This window comes from Triturus cristatus, chromosome 8, assembly GCF_964204655.1.
Source record: "Triturus cristatus chromosome 8, aTriCri1.1, whole genome shotgun sequence".
Classification (NCBI taxonomy): domain Eukaryota; kingdom Metazoa; phylum Chordata; class Amphibia; order Caudata; family Salamandridae; genus Triturus; species Triturus cristatus.
In genome coordinates this window covers 1,124,963,614-1,124,990,147 of record NC_140591.1, presented here as the reverse complement: position 1 = coordinate 1,124,990,147, position 26,534 = coordinate 1,124,963,614, and the positions used below count along the sequence as shown (strand labels likewise).

Below are 26,534 nucleotides of genomic sequence, written 5' to 3'. Positions count from 1 at the left end.
TCTATTCATGCTCTATTTTATTTATTTTGATGGGGTAGCACATTTGTCGTAGTTGCAGTAGTACCAGATTCATTAATTGTCTATGGCAGAGTATTGGAATTTTATAGGCAGAAAGGCAGTGTACACCTTCTGTTTTTAAAGGTCTCACATGTTCAACTGGTATAGATGTCAGATGGTCTCTTTTGTGTGCACAAATTTGTGGACAGCCATTATTGCCCCGCCCATTTGCATAGCCACAGATGTGAATACCAGTTTTCACATTGATTTCTGAATTGTAATATATTTTAATAATCTTTTTTTCAGGTCAAAGAAGTTTTTTAGTTTCATTGAGGGCTGTTTAGTGAAAAACTACACGCAGCGTCCGCCCACAGAGCAGCTTTTGAAGCATCCTTTTATTCGAGATCAGCCAAACGAAAGGCAGGTTCGAATTCAACTCAAGGACCATATTGATAGAACCAGGAAGAAGAGGGGTGAAAAAGGTATGGTGGTGACATTTAAAACCCAGCAAGTACTAATGCTCAGTTTTTTTAAATTACATATGTTTTAATAATTTCTGAATTATCAGTTTGACTTTTACTAATTGCAGTTCTTTGAATGTGTGATCTAATGATATTCCTTTGTTTGCTATAAATGTTTTATTTTCTTCAAAGTTTATAGTTATTTTATTTATACATTTACATAGTTCTTATACGGACCAGATCTCATGGGCCTTGTACCACTATACTAGGGATTTTGAGAAGTTTTACATTTAGATGCGTTCTAAAGCAAGAGAGCATTTAAAAATCAGAATCTTGAAACATCATGAGGATACTATTCCTTCAATCCCACAAGATTGAAAATGTGTTTCTATTTCTTTACTTTTGCTATAATCGCGGCACCGGCGCTTTACTTTTAATGTTAAAAGTAAAGCACCGGTGCCGCGATTAGCAAGCTAAAAATGCTACCGTCGGCCACAGCTTGCAGTGCATGTGCGCGAGTGGTGCGCGCGCAGCAGTAATCACGCCATATGGCGCTTCTGCTGAAGCGCGCGCCCACGCACATGCACTGCAAGCTGTAGCCAGCGGTAGCATTTTTTTAAAGCCCTTACTAAAGTCTTTCGGAGCAGCGCATGTGCGCTGACTCAGCGAGACCTAAAAAAAACCCCATGGCAACTATCGGTCTGTACAATATACAAGACCTAGTTAAACACACACATGGTATTTATAGACTCCGTGTACAATCCAAATCAATAATGTCTGACATTAAGAATATTCATCATTAAATATTTAGCCACTTCATTATATAATATTTTTATTTATTTATTGTCTTTTGATTCTCCTTTGTCATCTGCAATTTTTGTACAGTTATAAATAACTTATTTGAAGATCGATTATCTTACAGAATATTTTGGATAGGAGATATGCACGTTTGTGTTCATTTTTGTTTATTTTGTTGGTTATATTGTGATGTTACTGTTCTATACAAGTGTCCCATGGAATTATTGAAAAAACTACAATCGTAATTTTAAAAGTATCTGTATTAATAGAATGAATTTTTATCGATTTGGATTGTACACTGATTTTATAAATACCATGCCTGTGTTTAACTAGGTCATATATATTGTATAGAACGATAGTTGCCTTGGGTTTTTCCTCAATAATTGTATTTTCCCTGCCCTATGAGCCTTCATTAGTAGCGGGGGGGGGGGGTCCTTGTTTTTGACATTATAGGTAAATTAACAAGTGCCAATGATGGAGACGTGTCTGAGATTGGCACAGTCTACGAAAAGGTTAGTTTAGCCTTGTAGTAGTTTCACTTGAAGCAGTTTTGGTTTGTCCATCACAGATTGAATAAGAGGCAGTTGGCATGTTGATGGGGAGCTTTTGTACCCTCCGTTCCCAGGAGCTGAATGTGGGTGTACAGATCACATTGTGGGAGGTCTGCTACATGGATAAGGACTGGATAATCTCCACTCGATTTTCCAAAGAAGAAATCGTTCAATGCGCATTAAACTTGTAATATTTTAAGATGCGTAATGCAGCAAAACTACTTGAATGACAAGGTTGAGATACAGTGGAATGTTTTGGTTTTGTAAAGTTGCTTATATTTCAGTGGTCTTCATGGTGCTTTATAGGAACAAATTTGCATTAACAGTTTCAAGGCGAGCCAGGTGGTTGTTTGCTGATGGAATGTCAGGCGATTTTCTGTAGCTTATATATGGATTGTGTACCAAAGTAATTTGTGAAAACTCAGGACCAAGAAGGTTAGTCAGTTAATGATCTTTGAGTGTGTATTAGTGAGTTTTCTGCAGGATAAAGCACACATAAATGATGTGGCGGAACATTTAAAAGGTATCTGCCTGCATGGATGAATGTGGACCATAGAAAGTGCACTTGAATAAACTTGTTTTGCGAAAAGAATAACTAACTCTGCATCAGCTTATGACTGAGTAAGAACTTATGCTGGTAGATGGCATTGAAGCGACCTTCCAGCCGGCACTAGAGCCAGCGCCGACATTTTATAAAAAGTTCTGTAACTGTCACTTCAAACTCACTTAACAACCCTGGAAGTTCAGCGCCTTCCTTAGTTGACGAACCATTGCCACCATGTTAGAAAGGAGCATTTTTCACAACATCTTTTGCATTTTATCTTCAGCCAATAAAGAGAGGTTGGTGAAGTTTTAGAAATGTATTTTCTCATTAAACTATAAGTCTATATTTTTGTTTCTTTGATTGAGGTTAGTCCGGTCAGATCAGTTACAGAAATAATCAAAAATATTGGTTGGAACAGGCATAGAAAAGTTCACGGAGGATATATAATCTCTGGAAGTGGGGGGGGGAAGGGAAAGGGGTAGGGGTGTGGCGGTGTTTTGCGAAGAAACTTCATGGAAAGTTAATGCATTGGGTATAAGAGTCGGCAGAGACAGTATAAATGGGGTAGTATAACATGTTGCAGATGAGCGAAGAGGGGTGAGGGAACAACAGGTGCTACCTGACATGCTGGATGCGTAGCAGCCACTATGAGGGGAGGGGAGGGGGGAAGGTTATCGTTTCTAGTGCAAAGCAAAAACTCAGAGAAGGGTGGCCCAGTGAGTGGAAATGGGTTGTTTGTGGGGACCCCGGACCTCTTCCTAGTGAAGGGCATTTTCCTCCGCTGCACCCGACTTGGAGACTGCGCCATGCCAGGTGTTTGAAGAGGGGGTCGCTGATTAGCGCCAGTGCAGGGTCCGAGTACGCTTGGCGAGGAGAAGCAACAGGGTGGTGAAGCTAGTGCGCTAGTGCGCAGCTTATGGTACTTGTGCCGCCTGAAGCTGATTAGTGAACACGCCTCCCATGTGTGGATATCAGTGAGCTCCGTGACTAGTCGCAATGTGTCATGGACTTTTTTCTAGAAGTAGTTTAGAGCTGGGCAGGACCGTAACATGTGCTCTAGGTCAAGGCCTAGAGCCTGACCGCGCGGGCAGTTCGTTTGGGGAAGAAGCAATTAATTTGGACTGGGGTGAAGTAGGCGTGGTGTAGCATGAAGAATTGCAGGTTTTTAAATCTCAAATTACGGGATACTTTTTTGTGGGAATGCAGGACAGTCTCCCACTCCTTATCGTGCAGTGCTTGCCCAAACTGCCCCCCCCCCATTTGTGCCGTAGGGTATCTAGGGGGTGTATCTTCAGTTCACAGATAGCTTTATACGGCCAAGTGATAAAGCGACAGCCAGGACCCATCACGAGGATTGCTTGCAGCACAGGGTGTTTCAAGGGTTCTGATTCAGTTGTTTTCCATGGGGGACGGCATGAGTTGCCAGTGGATGAGGATTTGCCCTGGGGGCACACCATAGTCTGCTACTAACAGGTCGAATGTGAGGAGCCGACCATCAAGACACAGATCCCCAGATGCGAGGATTGAGCGTTCAGTCCAGGGGGCTAAGTCAAGTCCCTGAAAATTTTGGGAGTCCAACTAGTAGGAGTGCAGGAGCGTATACCGGGGCCATCTGGCACATACCATGTATTCTAGTCCTGCTTTCTAAAGCAAGAGAACATTTTAAAATCTGAAACAATGAGGATTCCGTTCGTTCAATCCCACAAGATTGAAAATGTGTAGACATTTTTTTCTTCATTTAATGAAAGAGCATCTTTGCATAAAACAAGCTTTAAAGTACACAAGTATCAACAATACCACAGAACAAAAAGTCTGGTGTGGTTGATTCAGTCACTATCACCTGTAGGGATAGTGAGGGTGGGGGCGCTTATTGTTGAAAAAGGAGGCTGCGAATCACACAAGTCTCCGCGACGTGTCTCCCGGCTGCCTAGCGCGACAACCATTGGAGTTGTGCACTCAGATAATACGCTTTGAATGTTAGGACGCTCATCCCACCCCGGTCCATCAGGAGCTGCAGTTTAAGCACTACTTGGCATTGACCTGTGCCCCAGACAGAATCGGCCAGCAGTGAGTCGAGCACGCTAAAGAATGAGCGAGGTGGAATTAATAGGATATTAAAAAAGTAATAAACTAAGCGGGATAGGATGATCATTTTTGCTAGGGCTATTTTAGCTATAGGCGCCAGCGATCACCAAAATAGCATTTGTGCCTTAACGCTTGACAGTGCCACCCGGAGGTCCCCCCCCAATATATCCGCTGGAGAGTGGTAGAGGCGAATGCCTAGGGTAACGGGTAGTGTTTGCTCGCCAAGGAAAAGAGGTTGTGCCTAAACATATGGGCTGGGCGGTTGGTTGGGGTGCAGCGGGTGAATGGCCGATTTGTCCCAGTTCACTTGCAAACCAGCAGCTAAGGCATACTCGTCTAGTGTGAGTTGGAGTGGGGAAAGATCTGAGGTGACATCTTTCAAGTAAATGAGGAGGTCGTTGGCATACAGGGACACCGCGTGGGACCTGTCCTCTAAGGGTATGCCCCAGTGATCACCTTCGTGTTGCAAGCGTATGGCAAGAGGCTCCATTGCTAAGGAAAAGAGCAGGGGCGAGAGGGGGCACCCCTGCCACGTGCATCTGTTCACCTGGAAGGGGGTGGAAATAAAGCGCCCTAAATGTACTCAGGAGGTTTGGTTGGTGTAAAGAAGCCTTGTGTACTTAAGGAGACGTGGTCTGACTTGAAGCGGAGTACAGACCTGGAAAAGATGGGGCTTTACCAGAGAATCAAAAGCCTTCTCCAGGTTTAATATTAGGCATGCCCAGGGGTGTGGAATTTATTAAAATATCTACTTGTCCATGGGGCAGGTTGCTTCATAAATCTACTTGTCCTGTAACAAAATCCACTTGTCCCTTTGGTGCCATGTTGTGAGGCGACAAATTATGGCAGCAATCTCATTGTATAAGAGCTCTTATATAGCCTCTCTGATTATGCCAGGGCTCATACCATAGTAGTGTTTGAATACTAGCAATCCCTTTATGTTGCTACGTTTCCGCATATCTACATACTGGGACTGAAGGTAGTGGTAAACAATAGTTCCAAGGTTTGAATGTCCTTTTGAGTCTGTGCTAACCTACTAACTTGCATGTTTTAAGGGTTTTCAACAACTCTTCTCTAATCTTTTCCAATACTGAGAAATGTTGGAAATTTACTCCTGACAATGGCAGAAGTAAACCTTCCAGAAATGGGGAAAAAAGTGGTTGGAGGGAAAATAAACTTGCAAACACTCAGGTTTTCTCATGAGCAAATCTACACATGCATATTTGCTCAGGCTAAAATGCAGTTCACAAATATTTTCTAGGAGTACCGACTCTTGCCCTACTGCTGTAAATTCTTGTGAATTCACGAAAGCCATATTGCTGCCCTTAATGCAAGGACATATACCAAGGGTGCACTTTTGAGACTTTCTTTAATAACTGGGCCCCTAATTTGGTCTGGCGTTAACCATGACCGTTTGTGTTTATTAAAATTCTCTCTCTCTCTCTGTCTTGGCTGGCTTCACGATGAGCGACCGCGTTCTGCTCTTTCACAAGGAGCATATCGGCACACAAATTAGTTTTGTTCAGTGCCAGTAACTAATGTGGCAGTGTGTGCTTTTTTGAGACCAAAAACTATTTTTGCTTTTACCAATGTTTGTTATAATGGCGAGGGTCCGGCAGCTCTCACATCAATAAGGTTTTACAAAAACCATGCCAAAACAAGTCACGCATTGCCAAAACTAAAAAGCTGACCACCATTTCAGTCCTATTGGCTTTGCCAATGCTTGTTTATTTTTGTTTCCCAAAATCTTATTGAAACTGGTTACACTGATTTTCTAATATGAATATTTTGGGGAAATACTAGCATGCATCAACACATTTTACTAAATGATGCTGCAAAGAAATGGTACCTGAAATTTTACAGTAGTTTAGCAAAAACAAATGTTTCCTACTTTCATTTTTTAGTAAAATTTTATATTGAAAGCAAAGAATCATTAATCTTGCTTTCAAGCTTCTGCAAATATTTGCATCTAATCAGAGAGCATTCTGGGAGCATTATACAAAGCCTCATATTGCTAAACTTTGAAACCGTTTGTACACATTTTTATACTGGAACCAATGTCAGTAGTGCAGTCAGAACTTTTCATTTACTGAGAGCGCTCACCCTAATAATAAAGGCTTTCAATTAATGAACCATAAATACAAGTTTGAACAGCATTAACATATGCACACAAATATTAACTTAACTGCAGGCAGTGCCCTTCCCTGATCCTTAATGGGGCACTGCAAAACTAGCAGCCAAAGGATTTGTGCTGCAGGGGGTTGGGCCTGCTTGTCCCAAGGACAAAATGCACATTAAAACTTGTTGCCCTTGACCCCAAACAATATGTCCTGGGCGTCGGGCTGTAGGAATTCCACATCCCTGCATGCCACTTGTGGGTAGCGTCCCTGGATGCGGTCCTGTATATGTAACAGGCAGTGGATGTTTTCGGTGGTACTGCGCCCAGGCACGAACCCATTTTGGTCTGTGTGGATGAGATCGGGATGCACTTGAGCGTAGCGGTCCACCAGTAGTTTGCCCAGTATTTTAAAAAGCGGTCCTTAGAGTAGCAATGGGGCGGTATGATGTGGATTGCGTTGGGCCCCTTCCCGGTTTTGGAATAGAAACCAGGAGTGATTCCCTAAGGGTTTGAGGGAGTTTGCCTGCTTTCTGTGCTGCATCGTACAGGGCAGCCAGTTTGGGTGCTGGTTGTGAAGAGAAAGTACTGTAATATTCAAGGGACAGGCCGTCTGGCACTCTATTGTGGACTAAGCCTCCAATCGCATGTGTTACTTCCTCTGCAGTTATTTTGACAAATAGCACAAATGCAGTTGCAGTGGGGATGCGGGCAGGAAAACATTCACAAGAAAGGAACATTCATAGTTCTCAGGTTGATTAGATGGGGCCTGACACTGCTTGGAGTAAAAAGTATAAAAGAGGTGAAGTGTGTCCTCTTGGACGTAAACGGACACGCCCACAGGCGTGGTCAGCTCAGTTATTGGGCGTGACTTGTATCTTGTTGGTCTAGCCAGACCAAAAGCCGGCCGGATTTGTCCCCCTCTTAATGGACTTTAAATGCGTGTGCTGTGAAATTTAAGCAGCGGAGGCGCTCCAGGAGTGAAGTCTTTGCAGCGGCTAGCTGCGGGGTCTTTGTTGGGTCCTGCTTTGCTCAGCTGTGCAAGGCGTGCCTCTACACGTCTAATTTCAGCATTGAGGGTCCTGTGTTCGCCCACTATCTGCCGCATGGAATAACTGTATCACCACCTTGAATGCATTTAATTCCACCATACTCGTAGAGGTGATGCCATGGTTCTCAGCAAAGTAATGACGGATACGATTGCCCTGTTCCACCCGGAAGGCTGGTTCTTCCAGGTGGTCACGTTGGAGCTGCCAGATGGGCACCGATGGCCTTGGAAACACCAGACAAAGGTCAAGGAAGTGTGCGTCATGAGCTGAGATCGCGTGACCCAAGTAGTCCGAGTGATGCAGTAGGGGAATCAGGGAGGCTGAATGTAGGATGCGACCGAGGCATACATGAAGCCTGTGGAGTAGACTTTATAGGTGGAATTGAGTGTCTGCCAAGCGTCCGTCAAGGACCAGAGTTATGTCCAATCATGCAGTCGTGCCACTCGCATATATGGCGGGGAACCTGGAAGGGGTGGAGGTGATCTATCTAAGTGTAGGTTCAAGGCACAGTTGTAGTCTCCTCCACAAACACGTTCTTATAATGAAGTTGGAGGTAACATACAGCTTATATTAGAGCCTGTGAAAATAGACCCGTAGCCATTTTTGGTGTATTGCAGAGTAGTGAAGGAACACTTTCCACATAGGATTGATATGTGGGTGAATAACAAAAACTTGCAGTGCTGTTTGTGGAGTAGAGTGATCATCTCTTAAAAAGAACCAGTGAGAATTCTGGAAGAGGAACAGCTTAAGGACTAAAACAGTACAAAATACAATATTTTTGCAAGAGATGTTTTGATCAAGGACTCATGCAGCAGATCGGGTTGAGTACTGTCCAGTGAGTACAGAAGGGTAGAGCCTAAATTGGTCTGTTGAATTGGCCTTGATTCGTAACATGTAGGATGGGTGTGGTCTCAGTGTTGTTGCATTTTTCAGTCCCCAAGAGAAAGGATAATTTATATTTGTGATCTTGCTTGTATTCTTCAATGGAGAGCAGCAGTTTCAACTGCTTTTGCCAATGAGAGCTTTGAGGATCTACCTAGCAGGACAGTATGTAATTTAAAGTGGGACAGTGCCATCAAATCTAATTCGATGTTGATACTTTCAGATGATTCTTCTCTCATTGAAATGCAGACTGTGGAAAAATCTACAATTGGGTATCGATCATCCGCTTAATATGGTCTCTTGTGCTCTCCACGTAGAACAGAATAGTTGTCAGTAACTGGCAATTGGTCTTATAGGTTCTTCATGTTTCTTTTAGACACTCAAACTAAACAATTTTTCGATTTTAAAAACTTAGGACCAATTTGACATTAAACCATGTTCTTAAAAACAAGGTGAGGCTGCTTTTTATTTTATGACGTAGTGACCAAACCAATAGACCAGCACAAAGCACCCAAATAAGTTACATGCTGGGACCATTGAAATACCAGGAATTCCGCTCAGATATCTTTTATATGAGATCTTTCCAAAACTTTTTCTTGGACTATAGAAAGTATGGTTTTCTCTTAAATCTTCTGGTTTTTGCCAGAACATGTTTGTTTAGTGTTCATCTTCAAAAGGCATCTGTCCTGATCCTGTTGGGATGAACATCATTCTGAGGTCATAAGCAAGAGTGCTCTACATCCAGGTCTTGGTGCCGCACTTAATAATGCTCACAATTAATATTTTCCCTCTCCATTCAGTTGTTTGATAAGTTCTAAAGTGTCATGGTCTCCTTTCAATTCTCTCTAATTTCAGTAGTTGAGTCTTTTTCTCATCACTGTTCTCTCCTTGTGTAGATGAAACCGAATATGAATACAGTGGAAGTGAGGAAGAGGAGGAGGAAGTGCCTGAACAAGAAGGAGAGCCAAGGTAGTGTTTGGTCCTTGCAAGTAAAGCTACCTACATGTCCTACCTATCCACATTTATATTTCACTGCCCTAAAAAAACACGCCTTTTTTTTGTAAGTGTACATAAACGTCAGTTGAATGGCATGTAAAAATAAAATGTGATGTGTTGTCTACTCATCCGTACATCTACACAAATCAAATGGTTGTGTTTGTTAGCTTGAAGTATGGTGTTGTGCAGTGTTTCATGATGCCCTTTTGGTTTGCATTATTTATTAAGTGAATTTCAGGTTTCTTTAGATGGAATTAACTGAGAAATCGTGCAAAAGCCCTATATTGATGCTTATGTATAAATGTAGATGCATTCAATATGTGCCAGTAGTTGTGTTCTAAAAGCAGTTCTGCCCACGCTTTTTTGACTGTGTTGTGAAAGAAATGTGATACTATACGATCTCTGAAATTGAAAATCATAATCTGCCCCAGTAGATGTTTTATTCTTTAATCTGAGATTTTCAAAAGTAATTGTGGACCCGAAGAGAGGAGTGCAGTGTATGAAATGCTACTTGAGTGAGGTTTCCTGGTGTACATATGAACATTCTGGGTAAAAGAACATCTCAAGGCCATCACATACATTTTAGACGTTTGCAGCACCTGGAGACTTTACTTATGCTGAGAGGTCACTGGTGCCAACGCAAACATTCTGACTGGTGGAGCTATGCTACATGCTGCAGTTGCTGTTTAATGTTCTGCGAGTGCATTGCTTTGAAACATTTGCACTAGCATACATGTCAGTTAAACCACACCACCTTTCTAATTAAAGGCGCGTGTTTGGTCTATAGGCCTTGATTACGAGTACCAGAAAAGGACCTCATATTCTGTATGGGTATTGTCTGTTTTGGAAATCTTGTTGTTGTTGGGCTTTGGTGTGGGGAAACTGGCTGCAATCGGAGATTGCAGCCCACAGTATCCAGACACCACCGGTGTGGCGGTTCCTCCCCAGTCAGCTAGTGATGTGGCCCTAAAAACCGTCACAAAGACCACTCTGTGGCCAAGTGCAGTGCCTCTAGAGGCTAGCCCAGTTCACCTTAGATGAGTGAACCATCAAATTTAGAATCAAATAGCATACCTCTAAAGCACTGCTACTCCAAAGATGCAATATCTCTTCATGCTTCCTTTCATCATACACAACAATTCAGTTAGCCCAGCTTCACAGATTGCACCGTGCGTGTAGCACAGGCCTCACAATAGATTCCCAACATCTGTTTCTGAACTTTCAAATTATAGCCCTAAAAATAGAACTTGGTGAGTGAGGATTTGGTTGCTCCTTGAATCTGAATTGGAAGCTATGTTTAGTCACTTAGTAATTACGCAAGTATAGGGTTGGTTAATACGTACACATTCAGCACACAAGAAGTAATGTTCCTTTTTTTAGCGTTTGATTTACATTGAGCTTGCCGATTACTTGTGCCGGAATTTGTACACCGTGAATCTGCGATGAAATCCAATTTGCAACAGAACTGAGATACTTGTATTTTCCTTTACCGGCATACCTATTAATATAGAATATGTTCAACCGCATGTGCCAATTCCCTTCTCTGGACTTGAAATGATCAAATTTAAATCTAGTTCGCACGTTTTTCACTTGTGTGTACCATGGTATAAAGGTGCATTCAATTTGAGGTCGAATTTAAATCATCCAAATGTTTATTAATTTTTAATATGTTCATTGTTTTTATTGTGTAGATCATGCCTCACTGGAACTTGGAAGCGCTTTGCATGTTAAGTTTATCTTGTACCCGCTTTATAGTGTTTTTTCCATCAGTCGTTGCATACAGTTTTCCATACCTTTTTTTATTGTTAGTTTGTGCACATGTTGGCCACTTACTTCTAATGCAGTTCAGGGCCAGTGGTCATACTCAAGGTAGATTTGTAGCCCGGCTTTTTAGCACCTAACCTTGGTGTGCAAGTGGTCTTCCTTGTGTTATAGCTCCACAATAAGGAGGTCATCATATATGCTGATAAAAATCCCTTGAACTCCATTTCCAAAGGTATTGCAACTCAATAGGAGGTCTATGACGTATGGGTGTAGAACCTCCTAACAAAAAACTCTACCTATTCATCCCTTATAGCAATGAAATAAGGAAACTCCATAACGCTGCCTGATCTTAACAGCACTTCTTATGAAGTCAATTATAGTGTAACAAATGCAGAGCGAACCAAGTTGCTGCAAAAAGACCATCCCTGTCTGGGATTGTCCAGTATTGGCTTGGTGTTGAATCGGCGCCAAAAAGACAGCCTGTAGCACAGAATATAAGGTGCAAAAGGGCAGAAAGTGAGTAGTGCATTGATTTAAGATGTTGTCACATGGACATTTGGGGAGATCCGTGACAGAAGCTTCCTACAACAGTACTGCAACAACAAAGTGCGCAAAACGAGTTAGCTAATATTTAAAATTAATGTTGTCAATTTCAGTTAAGTGTCAATCCCCTTTGAAGTGGAAATACAAGATAATTTTCTATTTACTATTAACTTTTTGGATTTGGCTGTATCCAGCTGTACCCTAGGCGATAGACTTACTTATTGTGCTACGGGGGCCGCTTCATAATAAATGTTTTTGAAAATGTCACCTTAATGTCCAGAACTTCAGTGAAAGTCTGGAACAAGTCTAGTAGCATTTATAACCCATTCGCTGCTCTTGCAATGGGGACCGCATAAAGCAAGATTAGAATCTGGCGATTTCCCATCTGGGGCAAGAGATATGCAAGAGATATTGGTCTACTCAATTAATGGATACCAGGGATAGAAAAGGGGCCAAAATGCAACCCTGTTGTATACTCCTATCCGTTTTAACAAGGGGGGTGCATGCACCCTGTGGGTCATAGCAAACTTTAATGTAATTGTCCTAAGGTAAACTCCTTAGCAGAGTAACAAATTCCTTTTCTGCCCCAATAGTTTCCATTGAAGGCACAGGAGAGGTCCATGAACGCTAAGTGCAAGATGCCTCCCCTGGCTCTGAAGTATTTCACGGTAATAAGATAGAGGTCAAAGCAGTGCTAGACTGTGCCAATTCCAGAATGAAACACATATTGTATGTCTGAAAAATATTGAGCTCTTTAGCTCAACTTTTTTTATCGGCATAGGATCATGCTGGTAGAGGGATGTAAATATTAAACAGCATGGGGGATAAGGATGATTCCTGCGGGAAACCACAAGGCAGAAAACACTGCTTCGACTGGAAACCATTCCAGTCAACTCCCTGAGACCTGTTAGAAGCGAAATGAGGAGGGCTAGGGCGGCAGCATCAATTCCAATACTCTGCAGCCACCTGATAAGTACCTCATGGTTGACTGTATCGAATGAGGCCGAGAAATCAAGTAGAATAAGTGCCGCTCTGCCCCTCATGTCCACCGTTCTGCGGATTTCTTCCAAAGCCTCCACTAAGGCAGACCCAGTGGAGTGTTGGGGTCTGAAACCGTGCTGATCCTGGTTTAAAATGTCATTATTCTCCAGATACCCAGTTAGTACCTTATATATTGCTTTTTCCAAGAATTTTGCTGGGAAAGGCAGTCGGAAGATTGGAAGATAATTCTTGGTTTCAGCAGGGTTGAGGTGTTTTTTTGTTTTTTTTAGAATTGGCAGGACCGATGCTAGCTTCCAAGCTGAAGGTAAAGATCCAGTCTCTTCGACTTGGTTCAGAAGCTTGGTAAGCTGGGTGGCCATTATGTTGGGTACTAAGTACCAGATATATTGCGGACATGGGTCTGTTGGTGATCCTGATTTTGTGCTTGTAATTAGGATCTACACTTTCTACACTGAGAACAGTGGAAAGTTGCCTAAGCCTGCTTGGTTGCAGACAGTCTCTAGGACATTGTGTTCTAGGGCCACCGAGGTGGTTGAGTTAGGGGCCGGATTACTGGCCCCAAGATTGATAGCTGTGGGTGTTAGAACGATTTCGTCGTAGATGACTTGTATTTTCTTTTGTAAGAAGTGAGCTATGTTATCACAGAGTGTCACAAAGAAGGTCTTCAACTTTCCTAGGGTGGGCCTCTGTTGACAAATGGGTGGAGATTGTTGAATAATGGATCTGATAGAGACATCTAGCTGCAGATTCCATATCTTTGAATCCTCCTCAGTCGCCAGCCTGGATCTGGAAATTTTCCCAGAAGTACCTCTGCGCATTGGCAGAGGGTGGCTAGCGACATCGTAACAACATCGTCTCCTGCTTGTAATGCCAACTGAGTCCATATAAGCCCTTCCCCGACATCCGTTCCTTCTTTTCCGTGCCAACATGTGGGTCTGCACTGCAGTTCCTCTAGCCGTCTTTGGCCTACTTGACGTTTTTCATTGACTGAACAGTGTGCCTTTTCTTCACTGTCCCCGTGGTTCTAGCCTTGTGAATCCTGTGGTCGACAAATGTCCACCACGGATCCTCACTTGGTTTGCATGTAGTGTCTGGGGGAACACCACGACTCCGAGTGCCCCTCTTGTCAACAGCCCCGACCAAAACGCGCAGGGAACATTGCATGAAGCTTGTGGCGGCGCGGATGTCACAGTATGACGTCTTCCTATCGTCCTCGGTCTCCTAAGCATTCTAGGGACCGACCGCACATCTGTTCTAGAAGCCGTTCCCGCGGGTGTCATTCTCCTTCAACATCTGGAGGTAAGTGCCGGCAGTCGAAGTTGCAGCGCCTTTGTTGCCAACCACTGGTGCCTATTCTTCTGTTGAAGTGCCAAGGCAGGAGTCCGCACCACCTATCCTGGGGCGGAGGCGACTTTGACCCAAAAAATAAGACCATATTCTCAATCTCTTCTTTCTGTTCTTGGCTCGTCACCTCCTTCTAGAGCACCCTCGAGCCCCACGGAAGGGCAATGAGGTCGTGCCTGTGACTCTGCTGGCGGGTTTATCCCTCGTCTTTAGGTCTGACTCTCTTGACACCTCAGCGGCGCCGGTGCACAGCCCATCACGGCTCCCACCTTTGACTCCTGCTTCTGGTCTGCCGACTCGCAGTGTCTGCTGGCTCCGAACGTGGTCCCGTTGACGACGATCGATGCTCCTTCCGATGTCGAGGCGTCCCCTTCTACTAAATGTTTTGTGGTTCAGGCAGTTTTTGTCTCGCAGAATATTTATTTTCTTCCCCCTGTCCCTCTGAAAAGGGAGGTCAGGAATTTTGACACTTGTGGTAGGCGTATTTGTTCTTGTTCTAGTGCTGCTCTGTGCTCTCCGAACACTTCTAGTGTGCTTGCTCCCTTCTCCCACGCCTTGTGGGACTCTGTGGAGCCTCTTGCCGTCACTTCCGGTGAAAGCCTTGACTGCTCTTGTTCCCCTGGTACAAGATGGGCAACAAGCTGCCACACTTAACTTCTGCTGTGGTATGGATACTACTAATTCTGTTGGTCGGGCTATCGTCTCTTCCACTGTTCTGTCGACGTGCATGATTGCGTACTTCCAGGTTTTCGGAGGCTGTCCGAACTGCGCTGATCAATATGCCTTTTGATGGCACCTCTTTGTGGTGCACACGCAGACTCGGCTTTATGCTGGTTCAGGGATAGTCATGGTGGTACTGAGTCTTGACTTCAGGGATCCACCCGGTGTGGTGTTCCTACTTTCAGCAGGTACTTTTAGTCTAGTTTATGCTGTCAGTGACAGGGTTCGTTTCCAGCCTGTTGGAACTTCTCTTACTTTACTGTCTCCTGGGAGTCTGTTCTTTGGCTTCTTTGCCACATGAATTTTCCTACAAGAGTACTTATTCTGTGGCAGGTATTTTGTTTGTTGTGCGGTTTCACTATAGCATTGTCCCCATTTTCGGGGACCTTAGTTGTATACCTTGGATGCATTTTTGTGAGCTACTTATGGACTTTGTACCCCTTATAGGGACTACACCATCCTTTTTTCTCTGCCCTTATGCCCATATGGGCTATGCTGGTGCAGCAGGCAGGCAACCTCTTTGGCCTAATTCGCTTTAATTACCAGTGGCCCTTTTCTTTGTTTTACTCTCTGGAACACATGGATTCTCATTTTATGTTCCTATTGGTTCAGCCTGGGTTCGACAATTCCGGCCTTGTTGTGCTCCGGTGATTGTTCGCCACCAGCAGGCTTGTGCCTGTTTTATACATATCTGCCATCGCAATTGTGGGGTTACTTTTGTCTGCTTTTCTTTTCTGTCCCCCTTACCTGGGACACCGTGCCCCTTGCTTGTTTGGATCCTTGACTGGTATCCTTCTTTCACAGGAGGCTGGGTTTAGTTTTTTTCCCCTGTATTTACTCCTTCCACTCCCACCTTCACTGTGTCCCCCCCTTTTTCTATGGCAGATTTCACATTTCACCTTCCCTTCTTGGTGGGGGTATGTCATTACTTAATTCTTGGGGTCTACCCTATCTTTTCTCACGTGTCATGAAGCTTTAGTCAGGTTTTTTACCTGTACCTCCAGCTTCCGTAAATTGGACAATGTGTTATTGTCAGAATCAACTATCTGTTGCCCTTCATTTCAGTCAGCCCTTAACAATCTTCTTTTTCTTTTCCTTCATGGTGGACTTTCCACATGCCTTGATACTTTGCTTTTTCTGCTGCTTCCTGCTGGCATCCTTCCTCAGTTGGTGGCGTTGGTTCTTGGATGGTTGTCCATGTTTTCCTATAGTGGGCAATGCCATCCACTTCCTACTATTAAGTGGCATCGTGTTGCTGTTTTCTAGCGTTGTCTTTCTGTCTCCATCTCAATTTCTGTTGTAACTTCATTACGATGGTAAGACATATTATCTCTGTCCTCCCTTGATTACCTCTGTTCTTGCAGTGCCCTTCGTCCTCCACTTCTCGTCCTCCTGCTCACTGGCAAAGTTAGTGGGTTACCTTTGGTGGAGTGTAGACGTGTCTCTATGGGAATTTCGTTTTTTTCTATGCATATTTATCCTTCTATACATCTCTCTTGGATGACTATCTATGCATGTATATACCTATCTCTTGACTGGATCTGTTGTAGATGTCTTTTACTTCTGATATGTGGGTGTTGTGCACATATGGTCATCTGGCCTTCTGTACAGTGTATGTCACTGCATTTTACCTACGCCCGTCGTGATGACCTGGTTTAGCCTTCGTGGTTGCACTTGTTTGTTTCCTTCCTTCTCTTCAGTGAGCGTCTGTTACATTCTTTCAAAGGATGCCTTCAAGATTCTCAATGTAAGAGCGGTGTCTTTTAGCGTTCTTGTTGTTTCCTAGCGATGCTCTTCAGCATTCATTGTTTTCTTTCTTTCTCTTTTCTCTATCATTTTATCATTGGATGTCTATTTTATCGGAATCTGTTTCTCAGGATAGTTTCCTCGATGATCAGTCGGTGCTTCTTATTCGTTGTATGTGTCGCTGCGCCTTAGCACGCTATGTGTGCTCCTTCCATTTGTTTTTGGCCTGGACTCTGTGGACTTTTGTCCTTGGTCCCTTTGCATTCCCCAATCTTAGTTTGCATTCCCTTTTGGGCTCCCTTTTCTCCTGGTTCTATACAGTGTTCTTACGGTCTTGTCTACTCCCTATGGGCCCCCATAGTCCTTCTTGAAAATCAGTCCTCTCAGTGAGCATCTTGCTTCACCTATCATTTTCGGATAGTCTAGTCCCTTTCTATCTTTTTGACCAGCTTCTCCTTTTGGGGTTCTTTGGTGTCAGTTCGCAGCCCCCCTCCAAGGATGGTATTGCTTGGGTATCTGATTCTAAGATAAGGAATCTGCGACCATATGTCTCTATCAGATGGATAAGTTTCTTATCTTTGGTAACACATTATCTGGTAGAGACAGGATCTAGCCGCAGATTCCTTATCGATTCTCCCTGCTCTCCGAACTGAGGGCTCTGTTGGCTCCTAGATTCCCTCCTTGCAGTTTACTTCTGTTATTTCATTCTGTATTTGTTGATACAAGATTTTCCCCTTTTTGGCACACAGTTTCCACAGGCTGTTTCTCTAGGTGGCTCTGCGTTGTGAGCGGAAAAATGGTCACAAAAGAAACTGACATTCCGTGTCGGGGGAGGGCTTATATGGACTCCTTTGATACATCTAGACAACCTCGCTACGGAGTCACTCAGCGCCCTCTGCTGATGCACAGAGATACTGCTGGGAAAATGTCCGGATCCAGTCTGGCACCTGTGATTCTGAGATAAGGAATCTGCCTCTAAATCCTGTCTCTACCAGATAAGGCATTATTGAAGGCAAGTAACTTGTCCTTCAACCACAGCTTGGCTTTATTAAGGACGATTATCAGAGAATAAGGGGCGATTTATTACTTCCCAAAATCTGTAGTTATCCTTGGTTTTTCCTGATTCTAGGAGATGTCCCAGGCGTTACATCTTTATGTTCTGCTAGGACAAATTTACGCAATCGCCTTGCATTAGATACTCTCAGTTTATCTCTAGGTTTGGTTTGTAAGCCATGTTTTAACTGCTTATGGACTGCGGAACAAGCGGAGTTAAACCACCTTCGCGATTTTGCTTTGAAGGAGCAGATTTGACAACTAGCATTTTGGATATTGAAGTACAAATTACATCATAATCTTTCAAAGTGGTGCATGGTGTTACCAGGGATGAGTGGCAAGTATAGAAGGCTGCTTGGTTATTTTTTATAACTTTGTGTAGGAAAGGGTGCGGGTCTATCTTGTTCCACTTTATCCTCATGCTCTTATTCTTTGTGTGCCCAATTGGCCCATCCTTTTTTTCTGGAGGCAGTCATCTTTCAAGTTTAGATTCAGAGAAATGACCAGTGGATTATAATATTAGTATACTTGCATATCACTTTATCATTTTGGAGCAAGGTCCTAGGAAACTAAAAGTCAATAGTACTACACCTTTGATTAACATTAATTTTTTTTTTACATGACACTGATCCCAGTTTCCTGTCACTAGTTAAACCTAATTATTTTCAAGATTAGACAATTTAATGGCTCCCCATATGCAGAGTGACTAAAGTAAGTTAGAGGTTTTTGGCATAGAGCGAACCCTCCCAGCCTTCTGGGCTAAAACAAATTCATTATAAACATCATCTCTTCTGCCAGTCTTAATTTTGCCAATTATGCCACTTTGCGCTTCAGGGAAAGTCCAGCCTCTGATGTACTGGGAGCTACGGGAGGGACGTTCTCGAGTAGAATCACATAAGGGGTACAGTCGTTTGTTTAGTTCACGGTTTATCACAGAGCCGGAGAGCGCCTGGTGACCGATATCAAACTCAGTTATAACAGAACAATTTAAAACTGTTGTAATAACACCGGAAAATGTAAATGTAATGCTCATTCTTGTATGTATCATATGCTCAACAGTTTACTACTTGCCGAAAAAGTGACACATGAAATGCTTGACTTCATTTAAACCTTTGGTAATTACTCTAGGCACATTCTATACAATTGTGAGCTAGTTTTAGCGAGTTTGTTCCATTATAGAACAGGACCAACCATTAGCAACCCAGCTGAGGGGCTGCTGTAACAGGAGCATTTCTGCTAAATTGATAATAGCTCACCACCTCTCTGGGGGGAGCACGCAAGTGATTCAGTGGGAGTTGCAAAATGTCCTTGCAAATAGAATGGGATAGTTTTAGGTGCTCCGCGTCAGCCCCTCAAGCGAGTGGTTGAGTTGAATGAATAAGCACCCTTTTTGCCATTGTTGGGAGTGAATGACTAAACATGACTAGGCCTGTGATTCATTGGTTTTCCTTGAAAATCAGACCAGTGAGGTAGCTGCCTTGACTCTAAAGCCTTCCATATCTGGTAACCTATTTGTCCTATGTCACAGTGATTCATTCTCAAGGTCCAAGTGTTTCCAAGCAACTTGCATTTTTCGAGTTCAGACACCAATTAAAAATTTTTTTTAAAATATTTGTGTTCTTCACGAGTAATCTAGCATCCTCCTTGAAGTCTCTTCTTTTATTTATATATATTGGTACTCTCCAATTATTTGATCATCTGATAACAATATTGAAAGCCAATGTCTCTGGATTATATCTGAGTAGGAACTCCCCTTTCATGTTCTGAACTTCTGTCTAGATTAGCCCTCTTTTTTAAGGACTCTGAAATAAGTTTTATCTCAAAAATGTTTCCATATTACCCTTCATTTGTTACATTGTTTTATTCTGTGGTATGTATTGATTTATAGCCGTGCAACATGTGCAGTGATCTAGTGGCTTTTCACCATGCTTGTGTTCTTATAAAAAAAATCAACAAAAAATCTTACAAAATGCAAAAAGGCATCATTGTTGGCAAGGACTGAATGAATAGAGAGTCTGATCTATCCTAACCCACCCCAGCAGGTTTGATGTTCACTGAAGGGCGTAAAGGGAATTTTCATACTGCAATCAAGTCACTAGTTCTCACTGCACTCATTCCACGCCTTTTAAAGAGCCATTGGACAGCGTCAACTCTGGAAATGTTCTTAATGTTGTCTTCACAAGTGGTTTTACGTACTTAATCTGTGCCATTTTTTTGTGTGATTGCCAATGGACTGTTTCATAGTTGGATGAAGTAGATACTACTATTGTATATTTATTAAAACCTTTCTAGAAGTGCTTCCCACTGTTTTAACCGGCTTGCACAGTCCACTCCAATTAATATATGAATATGTGTGTTTGCAGTTCTATTGTCAATGTGCCTGGAGAGTCTACTCTTCGTCGGGATTTCCTAAGACTACAGCAGGAAAATAAGGAGCGCTCGGAAGCCCTGCGGAGACAGCAACTGTTGCAGGAGCAGCAGCTCCGCGAGCAGGAAGAGTACAAGCGGCAGCTCCTTGCGGAGCGGCAGAAGCGAATCGAGCAGCAGAAAGAGCAAAGAAGAAGACTCGAAGAGGTAGGTACCTGCACATGTGGTAGAAACATTGTGTTGGATTCTTGGGAGTAAACATGGTGGTAGCTAGAGGAAAAATGGTGGTCCACTGAGGTGGTTTGCCTGACTCTTGAGAGCAAAGAAAAAAAATTCTACTTTGATTTAATCTTACATTTTCTTCATATAAGACACAAAGCAACATTTATTGGTCATGGTTTTAACAGAGCACCTGGCGAATGATATCAAACCCAGTTATAACCGAGCATTTTAAAACTGGTATGATAACAGGAAAATGTACATGTGATGCTCATACCTGTATGTATGTATGTATAATATGCTCAACAGTTTTCTAATTGCCAAAAGCAACCAACTCAGATTGAATGTAATTAAACCGTTGGTAATTTACTCTAGGCATGTTGTATACCATTTTTTTTTTGTGTAAAACTCTTTATTGATAAACATCCGCATTTCAATCACATTGAGAAGGAAGTAGTACATCAGGCTTCACTGGAACAATAGGCAATATACATAGTGCATAATATACTTTGGAAGGTCTAGGGTGAGGGGGAATCTTCGTTGCCAAAGACTAGGGGTGGTTGACATGTATCCCCCCCGATAGGAATTCCACAAGCACTAAACACGAGTCCATTTCTTGGGACATCCACGGGCTACATACACCGTTTTTTCACGACGCATTGCCCAATTCAAGTCCTTCTCCCAATCTCCCACAGTAGGAGGGAGCGGCGCTCCCCATCGCTGGGCAATATTTCTCTTGGCGAGCATAAGTCCCAAAGTGACACACTGTGCCAAGCAGGCATTCAAATCTGTTGGCTCCCAGATATTTAATAAGCACCTGCGGGCTTCCATACGAAGACGTACTGATAAGACAGTGTTAATAATGTCATGAATGTTACGCAAATAGGGTTGGATCAGGTCGCATTCCCAAATTGTGTATAAAAGTACCCAACTGACCACACCCTCGTCTACAATCCCCCCCAGCTGCCCTCCCCATCCGCACCAGTTGGGGCCCTGTCACATATACCCTGTGGAGGAGTTTTAGCTGGACGAGTCTGAGCCGAGCTGATATTGCCACTACTCTGGGCGAGGAGACAGCCTCCTGCCTCGCCTCATCATCCATTTCTATGCCGTCTTTAGACCATTTCTCTCGCAGGGCTTGAAGAGGATCCGGCATGTTGTTGATTAGCTTTTTATATATCAAAGAAATGGTGCTATCAAGGATATGACCGTCTAATACTCTATCTTCTAGCGGGGTGGATTCAGGTGGTGTGGCCCCATGTTTCAGATGAGTGCATAAGGCGTGCCTAACCTGTGTATAGCGGAAGAGTTCAGAGTCGGCTAATTCGAATTGCTGTTGCAATGTGGCAAATGATTTAATGTTTGACTTTTCCCACAGATCACCTATATGGGAAATGCCTATAAGATCCCACTTGTCAAACCCTTTACTCCTCCACAAACTACCCAGCTGTTCAGAGTCCCATAATGGTGTTGCGAGTGTAAGCCTGTGCCCCCAACCAAGGCGTTTAGTGACAGTGTGCCAGACATGTACAGCATTTTTGGTGGGGCCCGGAAATGTAAAATGCCGGGGTTTGGAGTAGAGGGCTCTGTTGAAGTTCCCCCCAGAGAGGAGCCATCTATCCATTCTGTAACCCGGATCCACAGGTTGGGCATAGGTGCAGTGGTTGATGGAGGACAAGTGGGCTGCCCAATAGTACATTTTAATGTTAGGAAGACTGATGCCCCTATCGTACCAATTCAGGGAAAGCTCACGGAGAGCAATGTGCTGCTTGCCATTCCATAACCGGTCTCGCTGGAGGCCTTCCACTTCTCTGAAATAGGATGCAGGTATCGGGTCTAAAGAATTCTGCAGGACATACAAAAACCAGGGTAGAGACATCATTTCAAAAAGGGCCGCCTTCCCCAGCAGGGAAAGGGGGAGCAATTTCCATCTATCAATGTCTTTACGCAGCCGAAGCAGGGGGGGGGGTGTAGGTTATGGGTATAGCGGAGGGAGGGGTCCAGGGAAAGAAAGATTCCCAGATACTTAAAGCCTTCTGTGCATATCTGTATGGGACACCCCCGCTGTGGGGTCGGCGGCTCTCCTGCCATTACAAACAGGGATTTACTCCAGTTGATAGAATATCCGGAATATCTGCCGAAGATCGTAAGGATATCTAAGACCACAATCCAGGACCGCCTCGGATAGGTCAAATAAAGCAGGATATCATCCGCGTAAAGGGAGATACAATCCTCCCAGTCCGGAGACCAGCGCATGCTCCGAATCATCGGGTCTCTGCGTATCCAGGCTGCCAATGGCTCCAATGCCAAGGCAAACAGAAGGGGGGATAGTGGACATCCCTGCCGGGTCCCCCTACCTAACACAAAGGCGGGCGATTTTTTATTTTTTTTTATTTTATTATTGTTAACCCCCACTTGGGCTAAAGGCTTAGAATATAATAGTTGCACCCATTGTATATATTTCGGGCCAAATCCCATTTTCTCCAACACTGCCCACAAATATGGCCATTCAATGGTGTCAAATGCCATAGCGGCATCTAGGGAGACTATGACAGCCGGTTCCAGGATAGAGGCTGCTCTGCCCAACGCGCCATGTACCCTGCGCAAGTTAAGCGCAGTGTTACGATGAGGAATAAAACCAGACTGGTCCGGATGAACTAGGGTCTCGACCACCGTTAGAAGTCGGTTGGCCAAGAGTTTAGCCAGAATCTTGAGCTCTGCGTTCAATAAGGAAATCGGCCTGTATGATCTGCAATCAGTTTTAGGTTTCCCCTCCTTATGAATTGTGACAATGGTGGCCGTCCTCCTGGTCTAGGGACAGAAACCCTACATTCCTAGAGTCTTCGTACATAGCCTTTAAGTATGGGGCCAATCTATCTGGTTTGAGTTTGTAAAGTTCTATCGGCAACCCATTAGGGCCAGAGTCCATGCCCGATGTAAGTGATCTGATTGCTGTTGCAATTTCGTCGTTGGATATGTTACTATCCAAGAAATCATGGTCGTCCACCGACAGCCTGGGCAGTGCTATGTCAGCTAACATTTGGTGGGAGTCTCCCTTAGAATAGGGAGCAGCTGAAGAGCAGACTGTGTCAAAATGGGCCGCAAACCGGTCCACGATGTCTTGTGGATCCGTAAGGGACCTACTCTCTCGCCCATGGAGCTCTGGCACTAGTCTGCTTGCCCAATCCTTCTTATCCAGCCATGCTAGTAGTTTCCCGGCTTTGTCACCCACCTCATACAACCGTCCCTGTGCTGCGCTCCCCAGGGCTTTAGCCTGTCAGTCGCCAACGCCCTATAGTCCTGCTGTTTGAGCTTGAGATGGTGGAGTCTGTCGGGTGTGACATCTGATTCCAAGTCAGATTCTAACTGGCTAACCTCTGCCTCCATGGCCTCAATTTCCTTCCGGCGCTCCTTCTTCCTCGAGATCATAGAGAGGGCCTGACCCCGAATCACCGTCTTGAAGGCCTCCCATAGTGCCTGCGGGGATTCTACTGAGCCCTCATTATCAATAAAATAGTTGTCTATGGCCACAAGGAGTTCCTTACGGATATGGGGATCCCGAAGGTACCATGGGTTAATTGGGGCCACTCGTCCCACTTGTTTGTAATTAAGAGCCACGTGAAGCCAAACCGGCGAATGATCAGAAATGCCTCTAGCGAGGTGTTTAACCTCCTGAACCTGGGCAATTTGAAATGCGGGATCAAATCAAAAAGTAATCAACCGGGATAGGCTCCCGTGTGCCCCGGAATGGAAGGTGTACTGCAGTGTGTTTGAGTGAAAGGCCCGCCAACTGTCCACCAACCCCATAGTCTCGAGGAAGTCGGGTAGCCAGCCAGCTGAGTGAACAACCTCATGAGGGGGATGACTGTCTAGTGTACCCAAAACAACTGAATTTAAGTCTCCTCCCAATAATAACAGACCCTCTGGGATGTCCAATAGCAGTGTTCCTAAGTCCCTAAAGGTGACGGCTTGGAGTCCCGGGGGCACATAAACAGACAAGTGTAATTGGGTGTCCCTCCCAAGTGCCCGAGACCCCAATATACCGCCCCCTGTCGTCCGTCCAGGTCTCCTGCACTACAAGGGGGAAGGACTTCATCATAATACCTACCCCGCGGGAGCCCGTGGTGAACCCTGCATGAGCCAACATTACATAACTCCCTCTGTGCAGTGCCTTGCATGCATTACCAATAAGAGGAGTTTCCTGAAGTAGGATAAAGTCAGGGGCCTGGTGCTTTATATATTGGAGGACCGCACTACGTTTTATCTTGTCCCCCAGCCCGTTGACATTCCAGCTTAGCAATTTAATCCCACCGTCCCAACATGTTGCCATAGTAAAGTACAAAATTCTCCATATCCTTTACGTAAAGTACAGTAAGTGTTTTCTACTTTCCCTACTAAAATTGAAATAGAAGTCGCTGATGCAATAAATGCCACAAAAACATAACAAAACACCCCCTCCCAACAACCTCCCACCCCGCTGCCCTGCAATCTGGGCCTTGAACTGCCCATCAAACTTGCAGAGTGCCTGTTGCCCCTAGAAAAAGTTTAAGATAGAAAAGAGAAAAAGGGGGGAAATTGAATCGCTCCACTTCCGTCCCCAATCAGGTCAGATGTACAACCCTATGAAAGTAATTACCCCAGGTCCAGTTGAGTCCATGATCCCCAATGATATGAAATAAGAAACCCGCATGACAGGCCCCGTTTACTCTGTTCAAATTCCGCTACCAAACAGGTCACCGTCTAAGGCTGGTCGACTGTCCGCACTCTCTCTGCCGCCATGATCGTTTGGGCTCCTCATTCCGCGGCGTTCGATCCATTCTGCCGCGACTTCAGGATGTTTGAAGAACCACGCTCTCCCCTCCACTTCAATCCGAAGACGCGCCGGGAACAACATTGAGTATTTCAGACCCCGCCCTCTGAGGTCGCGTTTCACTGATAGGAACGACCTCCTCTGCCATTGTACCCTCTGCTTGAAGTCCGGAAAAAAAGAAATTTCTGCGTTTTCGTACCAGAGGGGTGCCCCCGCCCTGGAGTTCTGGATGATATCGTCTGTCACGGTAGTTTAAGACCCTAGCGAGCATGGGCCACGGGGGAGCGCCCGGTTTGGGATGGCTGCCCTGGACCCTGTGGGCGCGTTCGATGATGAAGAATTTGCTGAGGCCTTTGGGCTGGAGATGTTTAAGAATAAGGTCTTCGACAGAGAGATCAGGGGATTGCCCCTCCGATTTTTCCGGAACACCCAGGATGCGGAGGTTGTTGCGTCGCAGGCGGCCCTCATAGTCGTCCAGCTTGAGGTCAGTATGCTTGAAGCTGCGTAACATCCCCGACGAGACTAGTGGTGGTGAGTGTAGCCAAGGGCATATCCTTCCCACTCAGGGTGACAAATGCAGAAACAACAGTTGATGGACAGAATGCAGAACAATGTCATACATTCACCCCAGTACAGAGATCTGGGCCTAAATCCATCGTTTTTTTGCTCACCATGCCATTCCAGTTTGAACCCAGCCATATGCAAATCAGTCTTGACCCTGTGCCTCATGGGAACAGTCCAGCCCGAACTGCAAAGCCAGGTCCTCCCTGGACTGGAACCAATTCACCCTCTTGTGGCCAGCTCTCCCGCTCCTCCCCTGTATTATGTGACAGTCACCATATAACCCTGCACAGGAAAAAGAAACTAATAGATGATAACGATACTGCATATTTAATGTGTCTGCACATCTGGATCTCTCGGATAGAAAACCTATAAAGAGGTTTTTGTTTTTTGAGGTACTAACGTAAAATCAACACAAGTTAAAAAGTATGCCTTAATCAACAATTACTCAATTTGATCATTGCACTGCAGCTTTGAGGGTGGACTTTTTTTTTATTTTTTATTATGAGTTATTAAACTTTAGATGCAGCTCTTACATGTGCACTAATATCTCTCTCTCTCTGGCCAGTCCTCGTGCCACCTTTCCTTAACGGTCGTGTGAACAAGTCGTATCAGTCGTGAGAGAAGGTGCTGCATCGCGGTGAAATATGGAGATCTGGCCAGTATTGCAGTGATACAATGGTGCTGCCACTGTGGATGCTTCTGAAGGCATTCCAAAGATGCCAACACTGTTTAGGTCTGGCATGGACTCTTCTTTAGGTATTTGCCAGCCTCATATTCTCCTTGTAAATTCTGGAATAAATAAAAGATATTAATACAGTTCCACCGAGAGGCACGTGACTCGCTGAAGGCTTCACCTCCCGAGTCTTGGCCCACCCCACACTCATCGCAGTCAATAGTCTATTCGGTCCGTAGCATCTGCATGT

General features: G+C 44.3%; 1 protein-coding gene across 12 annotated transcripts in view; it reads left to right on the top strand.

Moving 5' to 3' along the window:
* MAP4K4 (mitogen-activated protein kinase kinase kinase kinase 4) overlaps window positions 1-26,534 on the top strand; it is a 528,397-nt gene that overhangs the window by 358,549 nt on the left and 143,314 nt on the right. For all 12 annotated transcript variants that reach the window (XM_085622755.1, XM_085622753.1, XM_085622748.1 and 9 more), the window contains exons 10-12: window positions 304-479; window positions 9,380-9,452; window positions 20,015-20,225. In XM_085622755.1, the coding sequence (XP_085478881.1) occupies window positions 304-479; window positions 9,380-9,452; window positions 20,015-20,225 (460 nt within the window). The remainder of the gene's footprint in view (window positions 1-303; window positions 480-9,379; window positions 9,453-20,014; window positions 20,226-26,534) is intronic.